The following is an 18,465-nucleotide window of genomic DNA, read 5'->3' as shown; positions in this document are numbered from 1 at the left end:
CTTAAGTATCGAAGGGCGTTCTACAACGGCAAATTTGCAACGCGTCCTAACGCTTCAGCTTCAGGAGCTTTTCACAAATCTTTAGCGCTCTAAAATTCAACAATCTCAAACAGGTCGGTTCACGTTCCATTCACAGACGTGTATTATTATCATAGTTTTATATTAGACTTGCTACAAAACTGTATCGTTATTTACTTTATTTATTTTGTTACTGATGGCTTTTATCAGTAACAAATCATGTGCATCATGTTGCCCTGGAGGGCAACATGATGCACATGTATATATATATATATATATATATATATATATATATATATATATATATATATATATATATATATATAGAGAGAGAGAGAGAGAGAGAGAGAGAGATAGAGAGAGAGAGAGAGAGAGAGAGAGAGATAGATAGATAGATAGATAGATAGATAGATAGATAGATAGATAGATAGATAGATAGATAGATAGATAGATAGATAGATAGATAGATAGATAGATAGATAGATAGATAGATAGATAGATAGATAGATAGATAGATAGATAGATAGATAGATAGATAGATAGATAGATAGATAGATAGATAGATAGATAGATAGATAGATAGATAACAGCCCCAAATCCTTAGACCTGTCAAATCTAAACTACATTATACAACACAGATGCTGATTTAAAACATGCCAATAGTTTCCTAGGCGCATTTTTCAGATTATGGACATTTTTGAAGGCAACATTTTATGTCATATTTGTATTTCAGCAAATAATCATGTAAGAATTTTAACAATTTTAACATATTTAATATCAAAACAGCGTTGCATTCAAGAGAGTGGTAAAACAGCAACATTCCATTTTTGTCATTAAACACGAGAGAAACACAACCATTAGCCCAAGATGGTCAGTAAAACCATGTATGTCTCTGTGTAAAACTATGTATCGTCAGCAACGTTGTGACTTATTACGTGGTCCAATTTTATAAATATTATGATGATTGACGTCACACGCGCTAAGGGTGATTATCCGAGGTTCTTTGAACGCGCCACGAGCCTACACACTGTTGCCATGGACACGCTTTAAACTGTCTTTCACCACGAGTGCACGCATTGCCCTGTTAACTTTAACTCTGTCAAAATGTCAGAAGAAGAGACGTCAGAAGAAACGGCAAAAACAAATTTGGAAATTCAAATAACTGCAAAACGTGGACATAACCTGGTAAGCTCGCTTTTAACCATCGGCAATTATAAACGTGTCACTTTAGCTAAAGGTGGCAACGAAAATTAGCTATCATGTCACAAAATGCGCAGAAAGCACTATCTTCCCTTAAAAATAAGTTTATTCAACTATGACTATACTTATTTCATACCTAAAATGAGGCAGTGTACCTGAAGTTTACTTTTTATACACTATATTTCATATACTTAACAATAGTATAGTAGATTATACTTGAATTATACTGAAAATTATAAACAGAAGTACATTAATAAAACTTAAGTTGTAATTATTCTTAAGTATACTTAAAACTAACTTCGAGTATGCTCCTTTTTGCTAAGGGATGAGCAAAAACACACAGTAATTACAGTTGGAGAAGATGTGGTTGTTATACAGCTTTTTGGGAATTTCCAACGCAGGCGTCCATTCATGTGCAAATGCATCAGCACATGAATGTAAGAAAATATCATTGGTCTTCATGAGAAGGATGTTTTAGCGATCTGAAATGGTTCATGAGGATGGAAAGATTCACATTTTGGATTACTCAAACGTTCATTTTGACAAGGAAGCAATTGAATCGCGTATAGTCTGTCTGTCTTGTCTGTGTTTAATAGCTTTACATATAATATAGTATTATACATATAATATAGTATTATATAATTTGATTTTGGCTCCGTCATAAAAAAAAACAACTAAATGTACAGTAGTGGTGCGACACAGAGAAGTTCAGGTGGACCAGATCTATAAATAACAGGACCATTCCTAAAAGCTGCATTATGATGTGTTGATTTTGTTTTCAGTACGGAAAGAAGACAGACAGTCTGCAGAGTTTTCTGCAGGTTGAGCTGGATGGGGTGATGCTGGGAGAGTCACAAAAGAAACACGCCAACCTGTTGGAACACGCTGTTGATTACGACTTCACCTGCAGATTTGATCCACCGAAGGACGCCCAGGCTTTCAGTATCATAGCCCAAAAGCCAATCACGTGTAAGCTGAATGTGTAAAATGTAACGCCCAAGATCATCCAAGTGTAAAACTGACATTTTAATCTGTTCTCTTTCTTTTAACTGTCTTTTTTCTAAGTGTGATTTTCCAGTCAGACACACTCACCCAGTGTTTAATACTTTCTGTGTGTTATAACACAAGTGTAATAGTACTAACTGTAATATATCATTTTGTGATCAGTTACACTGATGGAAGTCCTGAGTGAGGGAAAAAGAGGAGATGTGAAAACAGTGGTGCTCGGCCAGGCTGTGGTTGACCTGTTTCCCCTATTGCAAGGTGCAGTTTTTCCTCTTAAGAAACTAAAGATTATTATGGTCTGGTATTTCAAGCTGCAGTAGGTAACTTTTGTAAGATTATCATATAATATTTTTTGTTATTTTTTTTATATTTGTTACATGTTTGTTAAAACTATCACTACGCCCTGACAGTAAAATACGATACATATAATCTCTGTGTGTGTGTGGGAGGGGGAGGGGGGGGGGGTTCTTAGACAGAGACAGCCAATCAGAGCCTGACATTCCTGCCCCTCACAGCGCTACTGTCATTCAAGCGTAAGGTTGCCAGATGGCAGAAGCTGTGCAGAAAAATGGCGGAGAAACAACCCACTTTCCAGGAAAACCTCAACTTTCTTGAGGGGCACCTAACCTGGCGAGCTACACTGATAAAAGTGAAGCACTCTACGTATCAATCGGGGCCAGCTCCCATCGAATCTGTTCAAGGAAAGGAGGGACATTCAGCAGAACTTTCCGAGTTGATTGGGCAAAGTTGTGCCCGCCTACCAAAGGTTGGTTTTAGCCAATCACGGGATCAAATGAAACAGGAATCAGCAGGCACCATGAGAAACCATATGTAGTTGAGGCTCCTCTTGCTGTTCTTCTTTTAAAGAAGGAATCTGGGATTCTGATTAACCAGATGTGATAGCAGTAGCTACGCATGCTGCCATGTTTATTTTGGTTCAGCTGTGGGCTCAGCAGCTATTGCTTTCATCACAGCTGGTATGTCCTGCCTCAAACCATAATACTGAAAAGTGATCAGCCCAAACCACTGATATGGGAGCAGAACAAGATGGATTCTCGTGTGTTTGTGAATGTACAAATACTGTAAGAATTCAGCTTGCAGGCAAAGGTTGAGTGGCACCTGCTCAGAAAGCAGATAAAGGTAGACACTACAGCAGCAGTTGTAACTGAAAGGAAAATAGTAACTGATTTTAATTGTCTGTTGTCCCCCAGGTCAGCGCAACCTTTCATGCACGGTCCCAGTCCATCCCCTGATCAGTCCCGGGATTAAAGAATCTCGGCTGGGATTCAACCGAAAGGTTAGTTACTGACTGAGCTCCTGTCTGCAGTTTGATCACGTGCTGAAGGTTTAATTCAATTCAATTCAATTCAATTTTATTTATATAGTTTACAGTCCTTTAATACAGTGTTTCCATTTCTGATGTCATCAGATCATCAAACATGCATTAAGTCACCAAGACGGGTCAAGTTTCATATTAAGCCACATTTCGTTAAGCAATTAAATACATTCTTTGTGAAATATGTTTTTAAAATATTTTATTTCTGTCTACACACACACACACATATATATATCTATATCTATATATATATATATATATATATATATATATATATATATATATATATATATATATATATATACATACATACATACATATATACACGATAACATAAGATAAGCTTTATTGATCTTAAGTTGTAGAAATTCACATGTCACATCGGCTCAGTAATCAGTAAACAGAAGAAGGTGCCAAAGTAGGACAAGGTGCATCAGGTATATACAGTGTGTCCTCGTTTATACAGTGGATCAAAAAGAAGTAGATAAGAAAATAAAATAAAAAATACAAAATAGAAATAAGGCAGAGGATATCTTATGTACATTCACGGTGACTTATATACATGTGTATTGACATATATTCAGGTGTAATAGCAGCAGAAGTCACTTCTTTCAGGATTATTGCACAGTGTATTAAATAGAATTGCACATTAGATATTGCACGTAGGTTATTACAGCTACAGTTATAGTTGGTTGTGGTTACAGTTATAATTACAGTTATTGTTATTGTGCAGCATTGTATAATCTGATGGCAGCAGGAAGGAATGACCTGCGGTAGCGCTCCTTTTTAAAGACAGGATGTCAAAGTCTGGCACTTAAGGAGCTATATCTACATATATATAGATATATATATCTATATATATCTATATACATAGATATATATTGGTTTTTATAGCATTTGTCTGTAGGGTTTGATCAAATGTTGCTGCCTCCTAAACATGACTATGAAAATCAAGGGGAAGCATTTCAGTTAAAGATTAAATTACCATATCATTTATTCCCATTTAGCAACCAACCCTGGATGTTTGTATCAGTGTGTTGGATCCACTCCTGTCTGAAGCTGAGCTCTCAGCCTGTACTTTCATGAAGGTAACTGTTGAAACAGCGTATTCTCTGCCCGACTCATGGACGCTGCCGCCGGGATTAGCTCCCAGCCCCTTCACACACGCCGCTGCCCTCGAGGTTCCTCTAACTGCAGATGTGAGTTCTTATCCTAGTATGTTGTGTTAGAGCCATCCAACTAAACAGAATAGGTATAGAATCGCAAATCTGACTCTTTCTGCGGGGAATAATATTTTTTCTCTGTCTGTTTTAGCAAGATCAAGTGCTGATGTTCTGTGAAGGACAGCTGAAGGCAGGGGGCCAGAGGGAGCTCAAAGGGCGCCAGAGAAAGAGGCCCCATCAGGCCTTGTTGGTGCCAGGGAACCACTTTTTACCTGAAACCTTTTTCCAACCAGAGCCCATTGAACACGAGGATGGAGAGCTAACTGGTTTAGAGGTAATGGCAAACACAAGTTAAACATGAGGCTGAAGACATTAGCTGGAAATAAATGCTTTTTATTTTCAAAACACGGGACTGAATTTTCATTCACTAATCCCTTTAAACAATTGTAGAAACAAGCTTAGGTGTTATGCGGGAGCTATGCCCATCAGTGTAGGGTTGGAGCACACAAAGTTGAAGTCGCATTGACAATTAGAGATCTGAATGTCCCTACAGGACCGGTCGTTTCGCAATGAGGCAGAGATTTCAAAGAACAGGGTGAGCTGGGACACAGAGGCGCGATGCTTCCTGGATGCCGGTGGTGCTTCCAGGTCAGCTGAACGTTCAACTCCTCTTTCTTTCACCTTCATTGTACGTCGGCCACAAGTGTAGACATGCAGCTTTGCAAAGTGAAAGTCAGTAAGGGATAACTTTCACCTTTAAGAAGTGCTTTATAAATCCTAATACATCTAACTGCAAGGACAAAAAAATACAAGCTTCCCCAAAATTGGTTTAACATATTACATGTCTAGTTATTAAAACTCACAGTTTCCAGAAAGAAGTAGCATTCTCTGGTGGAAGAATATAAAAACTGATGTGTGATTGTCAGAAGCAAAATTTTATCAAACAGGACTATACTTGTTTATATATTATAGATCTTTTACCCATTGAAACACACGCATTGTTGTTTTTGTGTGTATTAATTTAGCCATTCAAGGCTAAGTTAAGAAACTGAAACTACATAAAAACATAAATATCCCTGGCGTAGGGGTAGTGCATGTGACCTATGTGATCAAAGCCTTAGTCTTTGATTTGGCCGTCTTGGGTTCGAGTCCTGGCTTGTTGACCTTTGCCAGATGCCTTGCACCCCTCTCTCTCAACACTGTTGACAACTATTGCCACAAAACTAAAATAATTAAAAAGCATAAATATACCTTTGAGAAATTTGAGCTCTATTCAGTTAACATAGCCAAAACGGCTTTGAAATAAAAACAATAGCAACAAAAAAACAACACAATGGCACAAAAAGTCCCTAGGATAACTTAAAGGAGTAATCTAACTTACAACCTTTGTTTATGTTCAGACATATGAGCGAAAAATGATGATATTACGATCTCATCAAATCTCCCTATTTTGAAGCTACACAGATGTAAAACATAAATGGGTCTCTCGACACTTGCTCTCATGTATAAATGATGGTTATCATTTCAGATTGCAGCAGAAAATCAGAGAGAGCCGACTGTGGCCAGTGGAGATAATGAGGTCCTCAGTTCCACTAGCAAAGGTAAATTCACTCACTCCAGCTCACTGTCAATAGCTTTTTCCATCCTAAAGTTCTACCTGTCCAGGACAAAGAGAGTGGCAGCGGTTCAGTTAATCATACTACTGCTGAGCGTCTGATGGGTGCTCTAAGTGTCTCTGTTTGTAGCTGGGTGACCGTGAGGACAACCCAGAGATCCCCTTCCATGGTTTGGCTTTTGTTGACATGGGGCGGTTGTTGTATCCTGGAATCTCTCGCATCCGAGGAGCGTACACCGTTCAGCCATTCTATGAGACCGAGCTGCTGAACAAGGTCAAAAAAAAATAGAAGACATGTGTTTGCATTTCAGTCGTATAGCTGGATGTCTTCCTTTGCTGATGGTTAAAGTGGACTTGGTATTGATTATACATTCACAGACCAAGCGAAGAGTCAGCGTGTTAAAGGCGCAGGCGAAGGCAGCAGCCATACAGGCAAAGGCTCGGGCCGCCTCGGCTGCAGGAAGTCACAAGAAAGGATGGGATGGAAGCAACAAGGGATCCAAAGATCACAAAGAGCCAGCTAAAAAGGTTGGAAATGTGCTTATTGTCAAAGATGAGTTTTTAAAGTAAGGTTTAATTCCCATTTCTTATGATAAATGTTTTGTTGTACGTGTGTAGTAACTGGGTGTCTGATCTGTTTTAATATGGCAGCAAACTGTCAGCCAGAACAGGCAGCCTGCAGCGGACGGCTCCCATGAAAGCTTGTCTGACACTGAGATCCCAGTCAATGTAGAAGGAAATGTAAGTTTCTGCTCTGTAGGATTTTAGTTGTAGTTAGATACAGATTAGGCGTATTCAAACTTTGCTTGTGTGGATTTTCTTACGTGACTATTTCAAACCTTTAAACTCATTTAAGAACATTTTTTTCTGTCAATGGCAGATGTACGTTGACGCCAAAACGTATATTATCATTGAGATAGCCTTGAATAAACCACTGGTACCAAAAACATCCCCCGAGGAACTGGCTCAAAGGTAATGTAACACAACTACTGTCATGACAGGTTAGGAACAGTAGTTAGGGTCTATGTTACATGATTATGTCAATTAAAAGTATCGACTTGTCATATCACAATGAACACTGACCCTTCGTAGTTCCCTGTGCACTGCTGTTATACCTGTTTTTCCTCAAGCTCTGTTGCCTGTAAATCTGTTTTAATGTGTGGTCTACAAAGCTTTTGCACCATAGAAACAGCAACAGCATCGTGTTCTTTTCTCAGAGTGAGAGTGCAGCAGTCCTAAAAGGTGGCCAGTGGTGATTTGAGGTTTTGCATCAGCATCTCCCGGTCAATCAAACACAATTCTGAACTCTGCAAGTCTTCTTCCAGCTGTGTTAGGAGATACAGAGAAAATTGGTGAAAAATCCTTGATAACTGGAAAAGTAACAGCAAAAAGTCAAAATCACCAAATTTGGGTTTAATTAAGGGGGAAAAAAGAGAAAAAAAAATCTATATTTTCAGTCAGGTAAAAATAAGTGTTTTTTTTTTTTGTTTTTTTTTTTGGATTTTCATTATTTATTTTATTTCTACTCATGCCAAGAAGAAAAGGATACAATTTTTGTCATTTTGTGTTTTTTTGACCGTCCCTTTTCAACACAAGGCAGTAAAGTAGAAACTGTTTTTTTTTTTTCTTAAACAAAAGAATGAAAATAAAATCAGTTTTTAACAGTTTAAAACAGGTTTGTCTAAGATTTTATGTCTCAGTGAGCGTACCTTTTGGGAAATGTTTAAACCATAACAATATTATCAATAAGCAATAAGAAAAGAAGTGAAATAACGTCTAAAACTAACTGTCATATTCTCAAGACAGTGAATGTAAACTTGGGAAAAATATGGATCACCTTTTATTTCAATTAAGCAAAAAAGAAGAGAAAAGATTATCTTAAAGAAGATTATCCAGAGTTTTGTACACTTATTTGCTTTTGCTGGGACTTTTGTCCCAGGACTTTTTATTTATTTATCTTTTCAAGTAAGATAAAAACAATTTATTTGACTGATAACCATGTTTTAGGTATTCAAAAATAGTAAGGCAAAACGTGCTATATTTAAAAACCATTAAAAAAAAGAATGCAGTTCATCTGTACAAATAAATAATTTGCATTTCACAATTTCACTCACCACATGGAGACAAAAGTCACAGTAAATGTTAGAAAAACACAATACTTCTAAAGAACAGAGTTCAGTGCAGCTCTATGGTAGAGATGTCAGGTTAGTCCCTGATTAATTCACCATTCACCGTCTCCCCACTGTCCCATTTCTTTCTGCACTTTCTCTCTCAGTATCTTCACAATATTTCTGCAGCAATGGAATGTCATCTTTCTACCTTTTTACACGAGGAAGCACTTTTCACTCTGAAACTGCAGCATCAGGGAAATAATCTCTTCCCTCGCTGCCCTGCTTTTGTCGCCGGCTGGACAGACTCGCCTTGTGAGAGTCATCCACAGTTACAGTCATGTTCCTGTGCTGCGCCGCGCCTCATCCAGTTACCATAGAAGTGGTTAACGCAGAAAGAAGTCCGGGTTGCAACACTGAAAGGCTGTATATTAGTTCTGCAGGCACAAGCAGCAGCCCGTCATGACGCCGTTTCTCGATTGATGTAAAGACTTAATAGGTCTGGTAATGATTGTTTGGTTACACAAGTTTGTTCGGCATTTGTTTTTGAACTGAGTAACGTAATAATCACTCAGGCTTAAAAAGTCTGGTAGGAACAGATTCACATCCATTTACTCGCTTGCCTGTTTCTCTTTTGGTTTCTTTCTGACTGCGAACCTAAAAGAAGTGTTTCCAATCCCCGCAGGGTGCAGGCACTGATCCCTCCCAGATCCCAACATCTGGCCGGTCCTAGCCGAGCAGAAAGAGTGAAAAACACTGACACGTTTCTAATATTATAAAGATATGATATTTAATTAGGCGATCCTTGCAGTCAGGGACAGGTCCTGGCCCTCTGATTTCCCCTCTCTGATGCTCTTGCAGGCCGTGCTGGACTTCCACAGGCAGGTAGGCAACACAGCGGCTGCTGTCTCTGAGCAGTATGTCGAACTATTTGGAGCGAACTGCAAGCTGCCTGAAAGCCTTAGCCAAGAACAAATGTTGGCCGAGGTGATGGGAGGCCTCAATGTCTCTGGAAGATATTTTACCTTCAAGGAGGAGATGAAGGTTAGAAGAACAATCAAAAATGAAATTCTTGGACTGGATCTATGATATATATGTTAAATCCTCTTCGGTTCAACAAATATACCTGTGTGTGTTTCTGGCTCGTAGAGGGCAGTGGTCAGGATTGTCCGTGACAAGATGAAGCGGACAGAGCCTTTCACTGACCCTCAAGAGATAAAAGAATTTGTCAGCAAGCTCTACGTCTACCTGGTGGATGAAACGCATGTGGCTCTCAGCAAGGTGACACACTGGCACTCATTTATTCAAGGAGATCTTTTTTGCTCGCTCGTTGACCTTTATCTCAACAATGTCTGCAGATTTCGTCCAGCGAGGTGCAAGAAGACTGCATAGATGAAACGAAGTTTGAATCATGTCAGCTGAGACATTTTGCTAAAGAGGCACAATCTACTGGAAATTATCAGCAGGCGGCTCAGTACTACCAAGAGGTACAAGAACAGGAAAACAACTAATTTCTATAGATGTTAAACACAGCAAGGCTGGAAGGTGTTGACTGATATCTGTTATTTCTAGCAGAATCCCTATGCGGGTTACCACTGCGCCTGGCTGGTAAACTCACTAACATCTGTTTGTTTACCTGCAGCTAATGGTGAGGCACCCTGATGAGCCTTCGTACAAGTTTGAGTGGGGAAGCCTGTACATGTTGATGGGGGACTACATGAAAGCTAAAGAGTGTTACCATGAGGCCGTGTCCACCCAGCAAACACACCAACCCAGGTGAGAAATAGCTTCATATACACCGCAGATATGAAAGTTTAAGCATTCATTGAATTTAACCAACAATTTACAGCTAAAAGAAACAAGCAACTGTTACCAAAATGAGTCCTAAATTTTTGTTTCCGTCTTTGCTTATTCGTCCAGCCTGATGATGTGTGGGGTTGTGGCCGTGATGTTTGAGCGCTACGAAGAAGCCCGGACCTTCCTGGAGCGAGCCACCAGCATAGACCCGCCCAGTGTGGTGGCCTGGACGCTGCTGGGTCGGTTCAGAATCAGGATTCCTCAACAATGTTGCCATTAAGATAAGATAAGATAGTCTTTATTGATCTCACAATGGAGAAATTCACTCGTCACATCGGCTCATACAAGAAGGTGCAGAGTAGGGAAGGTGCATTCAGTTATATACAGTGAATCTTCATATATACAATGGATCAAAAAGAATACCAAAAAATACAAAAAAGGAAATAGGAATGGGCATATGATGTCTCATTTACATTTACTAACACTTGTGTCCATATCAGATAACATCCTGCTCATATTTGCTACAGTGAAATGAAGGCTATCGCTTTACAACAAATTCTGAATGAGCCATGCTCTGTATGTGGTAAATTAAATGCATTCTTCCTGATTTTTTTTTTTTTTTTAGTGAAGCAATCCTAAAAATGAGAACTTTTCAGTGGAACCGTCTCTTATTGGTTGAGAGAAATCGATTGTCTTTAAGTCAGTAGATTGTTGTATATATAGTATGCAAATATGCTCTATAATGAAAAAGTCTGTTAGTCAAACCCAAATCAGCCTAAACAGCAAAATATAGTCATGGTGCAATTATCATTATTTTAGGTATTCATATTTAAATGTAAGCTATTTTGTTTTTAAGATTCTAAATAAGTTCAATTTCAAGAAGGGAAACCAAAAGAAAATACTTGGTATGAACCGTAAATATGTGGCCATAGCTTTGTGATATTTAACAAAATCAAATCTGAAAATTGCCAGCATTTCACAGCAATATTGTGTTTTGCTCAGATGAAACTAAGACAATCTTTACAGCAATAAACCTGTCAGGTGAGTCAGGTCTGAAACAAAGGTTGAACATCTGGAAAGCCACCCATGCCAGCTGTTGTGTACGTATGATGGAGGATCTATGATGCATCATGATGTGTTTTAAAAAACTTTTAAATTAAAATTTAGATTTTTTTATGCTCAGTGTGCGATTATGCCACTGCACTATGAGATTCATTTATTTAGACATCTTTATTTAATAATTGTTGTTAGGGCTACTCCAATAAAGTATTTTTTAAAGACGAGTTGCACAAGATTGCCACATGACACCATACACAGAAATACAGCAAACATTAAAATCCAAGCTTTTAACCTCTAACAGATCTTAAATAAAAGCAGGGTTGATGGGAATGGTTAAAGGTGCAACACACATATTCTAATTTTACATTTCTGTTGGGATCTGGTGTCAAGGTTTGCTCCATTTAACTCTAAATGAAGCCGTCATGTCTGAGAGAGCATTTCTGGAGGCCAAAACGCTACTCGGAGAAGAGGAGACAAACAATGAAAAAAATGTAGACGACGAGAAGAAACACGCTGGGGACGGCGTTAAAGAAGTGAAGGTCCAGCAGGATGAACAGGAGACGGATCCTCTTGCACAGCCTCTCACAGCTGAGGAAGGTGAGGTGTGGCATAGTTACGGTCATTCTGTCAAGAGGAACCAAATTAACCTAGATTTAAAGCCTGAAGAACTGATGTGAGCTGACAGTGTCGGCCTGTTTCTCTGACAGACGCAGAGTTCTCATTCCAGGACTCAGAGGAGCACAGAGAGCCGTCAGCACAGAACGAGAGCGCCAAGCCAGCTCCAGTTAAACCCACCCGTAGCATTTTCACGCACACAGTGCAGTTCTTGCTGCAGAACAATGCCCTACAGGTAGGCAAGCCTAGAGGATTTAGCAGTGGAAGGTCACATACACACAGAGGGTGTGTAATGTTTTGAGGTTGTAGGTTAGAGCTAGTGAGACAAAAACTGTGACGTGATGACAGACTTACGAAAGTAAAAAAAAAAAAACTGTTTGTCATTAATTGATTTTGAATTTTTAAGGTCCCAAATTCTGAGCTGTGAGAATCTACCTGAAATGAAACAAATGAATGTATAAAGTGTGTTCTGTGGGCAGATGGCAGAGTATGCTTTGTCCCAAGAGCTGCTGTGTCCTGAAGGAGGCTGCGGCGTTGCCTACCTTTTCAACCTGGCCCAGTTGCAGCTGCTCAAAGGTGACTACAGCAGTGCTGCCGGCAGCCTGGAAGAGGCGCTGCGTTACAGAAACCAGGTACCTTCACACTGTCTCTGTCTTGGTTTTAGACCAGGGGTGTCAAACTCATTTTGGTTTAGGGGCCAATCTCAAGAGGGCCACACGAGTTAACTCATTGCAAGATTAAATAGAACTAATAAATGTGGATTTGTTGTTGATTTTTATATTAAGTTAGTTTCACTTTTACACAATATATTATGAATAACCTCAGCGTTTTTAAGAAAAGTATGTGCAATTTCAACAATACTTTTACTTAGTTAAACATTTAGTTGTGCATTATGCATAAGAACTGATCACAGTGATTGTACAATGTTGAAAAACATTTATTCACATTTTTTGGAACTTAAAAACACTGTCCTGCATGACAAAATACATCAAACAGATAAAAATTAAATTATTTGAATTTTTCCACACCTGAAGCTTAATCTGCTAATTAAAACACAGCGCCCCTCGTGGACAATATAGGAACTGCATATTTTCAATTAAACGAAGTGCATGTTTTTTTTCAATAATTGTTTTATCATTCTCTTCCTTTTATCTTGTCCACTTGTGAAAGTCAAATCTGATGAGCTCTTTGTGGCATCTTATTGCCACATTGCCAGACAGGACACTGGAAGAAAAAAAAAAAAATTTTTTTTTTTTTTTTTTTTATAATGATAATGCATTTAGCCACAGGGCCGGACTAAATTGTTCGGCGGGCCGGATCCGGCCCGCGGGCCGTATGTTTGACACCCCTGTTTTAGACGAAAGACCAGAGAAAATACAGAAATGTATGAATCCATTAAAGGTCAAAGAATCTGCCATAAGGAATCCACTTACATTGTTTCAGTATAATGTGGTAGTTTCACACCTTTGAATTAATAATTAGATTAATGCTGTAGAGAATTTGCAGAGCTGCTTCACAAAGTTGTAAAAATCCCTTTTATTGTTTCAGTATTCTCAGCAAAAGCCTTTAAACCTCTAAGGTTTTTAGATGGAATCCGCTATTAGATATATTTGGGTAATGTCATAGCCCTTTTAAAGCGATAAAAAAAAAACATTGCAAGTCATTGCAGTTCTGCAGTTAGTTTTGTGGAAAGGCAGTACATTTAATTTCTGTTGTTATGGAAAGGCCGTAATCAGAATTTTAGTTTATAAATAAATCAAACTATATTCAAGCAACAGTAGTAGAAATACTGTATCTGAAAAACTATTACTTCCTTTTGTTCCATTTGTATATTTTAGTCAGAAGGATGTGAACAGAAAAGGCTTTGAACCACATGCAGTGTTGATATAATCTGTCAAAGTAAATTGCTCATTATACTTGCGTGAAGAATCAAGTTGAGTTTGGGTTATAGTGCAACTAAGCTATTTGTTGGAACTGCTGTTTCCCAAACTACAAGCGTGGAATAAAAATGAACTTAATGACTAAAGTATTTTTCACATTGGAATCATATGTAGCACATGTATTAATTCCCTAATATCAGTTTATTATCATTAGGTATTGATAGGCTGACATATCAATACTTGATGATATTGATTGATGAGCTTACCAACACTTGAAACCTTTTACACCATTTAAGCAGTGAAATGCACTTTATTACCAGTCAAAAATACACACATGGTCAGAGTGCCTGGCTGTTAGGTCCCACTGATTGTATACTTTCAATAGTTTTCTTTGTAAAGATCTTTTCTCACTTTGCTTTTCGTAAGCTTTCAGTTTAAGGTTTTCTAAAATCATTTAGAAAAATGTAAAAAAAAAAATTTACAGTAGGAAAGGTTTGCTTTATTTGGATAAAAAATGACTTTAAAGGTTGGGTTAGTGATTTTTCTGGAAGTTTCCCCCATACCCTTTTTGAAGAACTGCACATGTGCAAGAGACTGTCTTAATTGCTCTTCTGCTCCTCAGGGGATCGCTTGGAAAAAAACAATCTCCTAAATCCACTCTGGTCTTATTTCTTTCTACTGAGGCTTTTATCCTCTTTTCATAAACTTGAATGGGGTTTGCTTCTTGCGGCTCTCAGCGATGTTCAAAGTAAGCGGTGAGAGCAGCGGAGCTACAATGAACGGATAACCGCTAAGCTAGGCGCTAAGCTAACCACATAGGTAAACACTAGAAGTGCGCGTGTGCAGCCAGGAACTAACAAGGAACGAGCACGCACTGGTGTCACGTGAGCATGTCAGAATGATTGGCCTGTGGGACAACCAAGAGATAAGCCTGGAAATTGAGAAACAGAGGGGGGTGAGAGCAGGAACAAACCTCTGACCAATCCATGCCATTTGGACCGAATGGCTCTCACCGAGATCAAAATTTTCAACCTCCCTTTTCTGAATACATAATGTGTTGACTACTGTCAGGATGGAAGGACGATTTGACACAGCATAACAAAAAGTGTTTCTGAACAGGAATACCAAATATAGCTTTAACTGGCCGCATAGAGATCCAGCATTTAAGACTTTATGCCATCTTAAGGTCAAACTGGGATGTCGGCCATCTTTGTTTCTGTCTTCCTATCTAGCAGCAAATGGGATCTGTTAGTGTTCTAAATCTTCTTTTAATGAGACAATAACCACATTTTACTCTGTATGCTCTGACCTAAAACAATTGTGCTTCATGGTTTTAAGCAAACACATTTTTCAGAAAGCTAACATTTAAATAATTGTCTCTGATATGATCAGAACCCGGATGCCTGGGCCCTGAAAGGTCACTGTCACTACCTGCAAGGGGAGTTTACTGAAGCCCGGGAGAGTTATGAGTGGAGCCTGGTCTTTCCACAAGCACCCTCAGAATCTCACATTGTTCTGCCCCGCCTGGGATCCGTCTACCTTATGGAGAATAAAGTAAGATCTCAGTAATGGCTACGGTTTGATCAGAACAGTGTACAATACTTGTTTTTTTTACATGTTCTAAAAAATATTTCTTTTTTTTTTCACATTTACAATTCTAATGCTTTGAAGCAAATAAATGTCCAAAAGACCATTTTGCTTTGTTAAATCCAATTACCATAGTGTATAATCATTGTAAAACATGTAAAACATTTCTGTAAAAACAAACTTTTACTTTGTGACCTTCTCCATGTTTGTGATTTCTATTCTCAGTTTGAGCGAGCTAAAGAGGTCTTCCTACAGGCGTGTGAGCAATCCCCATCTTGCCTGACCTGGTTGGGCCTCGGCAAAGCCTGCTACAGGGTAAAAGGCCACATCTGTAATAATGCAAACATTGATTTTGTTTAAATTTGCTTAAGTTTTTTTATGTAGCATCATAAGGATTTTTTTAATTGAACAGGCTTAATATTATACATTTAAAACGATTAGATGTTGTTTAGAGGAGCTGCTGACAGGGGAGGTAAACGATCACATCTTAGAAATATTTTGTTTTGATCTACTATCTGACAGGTCTGGCTTAGATTCTTAATTTACAAAAATTCAAGTCTTGGTTGTGTGTGTTTGTGTAGTTGGAGGAGCTTTGTGTCGCTGAGGAAGCTTTAGCTGTGGCCACTCGTTTGAATGCAGCAAACGCAGAGGTGTGGGCTTACCTGTCTTTACTCAGCCTCAAGGTAAGTGATTACAATTAATTCTTCTCCACTTCAGCAAAAACATTTCCCCACCATAATGTGTGTGTGGGTGGGGGGGCAAAGCTGGTCTTTTCAGGATAAGCTTTAGCCTGCAGTCCCAGAAGTAGCCCCGAAATAGCAACTGGGGTTTGCTGGAAACGGGCTTTAGAAGAGTCTGATTGGTTTAATTAAAAATTAACCCTGTTTTTAATTTGCTGATCCATTTATTCTCTAGACCAGGGGTTGCCGAACTTTTCAGCCTGAGACCCCCAAAATAACAGTGCCAGAGACTGACGACTGTCTTTTGGCAGGGAAGGGGCAGAGTAGCCTCGTGAGACCATCCTGATCTCGCGAGGTTTCAAGGTTTCACTCGCAGATCAGTCTGGATACCCTCCGTTGAAGAAAATTTGGAGCCGTTCACCAAACGAACGTCCAATCAGCGTTGGCTTTGAGGCGGGTTGAGGTGTGACGCAACGGGAAGCGCGTCAGTTCAGTCTAAAGAACATGGCGGCTTCAGCCGATGAAACTAGCGTTAGCGTGGCTATCGAGCAAGTTTTATCGGAATTACAGAGTATTTCTCTGCTGAGCTAACGAGCCTTTACTTGCAGCAGCAAGAGTAGCTTGGCTTGTGGTTGTGTTTTCGTCGTCGCTCGTACACAGAGCGACGACGAATCTGATTGGTTTATTTGGCCCGTCTATCACCAACATAGGCCAATCAGCTAACCAGTATTTTCGCCCCTTCCCAAAATTACTTCAACGGAAGGTTTCCAGATGGATATGCGGAGCAAATCTATCTGGCGGAGTCAGGTAAGGGGCAGAGGGGTCTTCCCCCTGTTTTAAAGTATGAAATGTTGAGTGTTTCATAAAGCTCTACTTTGGCATCAGTTTCCCAAATAAGGAAGTATTCAATATTTTAGAAAATTAGCATTCATATATCATAAGGGCCAGGACTTTGAAAAGATTGTGCAAACGTCTGTGACTTTATTCTCGTAACATTGCAACTGTATTCACTTAATATTGTGACTTTATTCTCATAATTTTATGATTGTATTCTTGTAATGTTCTTTGTTCTTATACGCCTGATAATATGACTTTATTCTCATTATGTTCACAAAAAAAAAAGGCATCACGGCCATTGTATATTAAAGAATTGGCCACGGAGGAGTAAATTTCAACAAAAAAATTCACTCAACTTTTGAGATTAGTTTCACACATTTTTTTGAGAAAAACTTGTGTGCTTTCTTATGTTGGAAAGTTTAAATATTTGAAAAAAAATTGTTTTTCCTTGATTAAAGGCATAAATCTGCTATGTTAAAACAAGTATATCCCTGACAATATAAAGTCAGAAATGTAGGATCAAAATTTGAATTATCTCACAAACTTTGGGAACCCGTACTCTAGACCATCATTAAAAATTGGTTTGAAATTATCATTTATTTTGCGCTAAACTGACCTGCATTAAGCGTGCACTTTGTCTTTTTTCAGTCGGGGAGACCAGAAGAGGCAGATCAGTTTCATAACTACGCAATCAGAGTAAGTCTGTTTTTTTTCTATGAGGTCTACTGTTGCTGCTTTTAATGACTTAAAATTTGCAGTTTCTTTGTTTTACAAATTTGTTTTACAAATATGTTTAGGACAGTTTACCTGTTTTTTATTTAGAACATCTTAAAAAACATTAGTTATAGTTCAAGATAAAAAAAAAACACATTTTAAACTCTTTAGTGCTCTGATCAGGTTGAAACGGTTAAACTGTATTATCGCATCTATTCCTCTTCCTTCCTGAGCATTTCAAATGTGTATCGTTTGTTGTGTTGTGTGGATCTGAACAGAGTCACTACTATCAAACTGTTTTCCCTTATTAACCCACGAGGTGTTTATGATGTGCAGAGAATCCGTTGTCATGTTTAAAAGATTTCGTTTTCAGTCATTTACACTTAAGTTTTCGTATTTCCTAGTATAATAAACCAGAACATGTGTCATCTACTTTCTCATCAATCTACAGTTCGGCCTGCAGGAGCCGTCCCTCCTCAGAGAGATCAGCGAGCTAAAGGATCAGATTCGAATGAGTCAATTGACATCATGCTTCAAAAGAAGTGTTGAAGCAGAGGTTTAAACTGTTCATCCAAACACATTTTATAGATCTGCATTAGCCATGTATTTCAAATAACACTTTATTGCATCTTTACACTGGAATGTCCTAAAATAAAACAAATTAATATGTTAAGAAGATGGTTGATCAAGCCATAAACATTCAACTCAGAGATGCACAAATAATCTTAAATGCATATAAAATAAAAGGATTGTTTTGTTGTTGTTGTTTTGTGTTGTGTTTTTAAAAGGACTGTAGCAAAAAAATAAAAGACAAAAATGTAGTTGCAGAATATTAAATAACAAGTGACAAG

The 18,465-nt window shown here is 38.5% G+C and overlaps 1 protein-coding gene across 1 annotated transcript; it reads left to right on the top strand.

Annotated features, from left to right (window-relative positions):
• The first annotated feature begins 1,067 nt into the window (after nt 1-1,067).
• On the top strand, nt 1,068-18,459 carry cfap70 (cilia and flagella associated protein 70). The gene is made up of 26 exons (XM_012868205.3): nt 1,068-1,203; nt 2,001-2,187; nt 2,386-2,481; nt 3,435-3,520; nt 4,567-4,758; nt 4,874-5,056; nt 5,276-5,370; nt 6,251-6,323; nt 6,468-6,611; nt 6,716-6,865; nt 6,989-7,078; nt 7,218-7,309; nt 9,131-9,191; nt 9,307-9,489; nt 9,595-9,726; nt 9,804-9,932; nt 10,088-10,221; nt 10,366-10,481; nt 11,692-11,898; nt 12,009-12,151; nt 12,396-12,548; nt 15,189-15,350; nt 15,609-15,698; nt 15,965-16,066; nt 17,549-17,596; nt 18,066-18,459. Exons 1-26 carry the CDS (start codon nt 1,123-1,125, stop codon nt 18,174-18,176), a joined length of 3,240 nt encoding a protein of 1,079 aa, XP_012723659.2. The 5' UTR covers nt 1,068-1,122; the 3' UTR covers nt 18,177-18,459.
• The last annotated feature ends 6 nt before the right edge of the window (nt 18,460-18,465 follow it).

This window comes from Fundulus heteroclitus, chromosome 4, assembly GCF_011125445.2.
Source record: "Fundulus heteroclitus isolate FHET01 chromosome 4, MU-UCD_Fhet_4.1, whole genome shotgun sequence".
Lineage (NCBI taxonomy): Eukaryota > Metazoa > Chordata > Actinopteri > Cyprinodontiformes > Fundulidae > Fundulus > Fundulus heteroclitus.
Note: the sequence above shows the minus strand (reverse complement) of the source record. Positions and strands in the feature narration are given on the sequence as shown.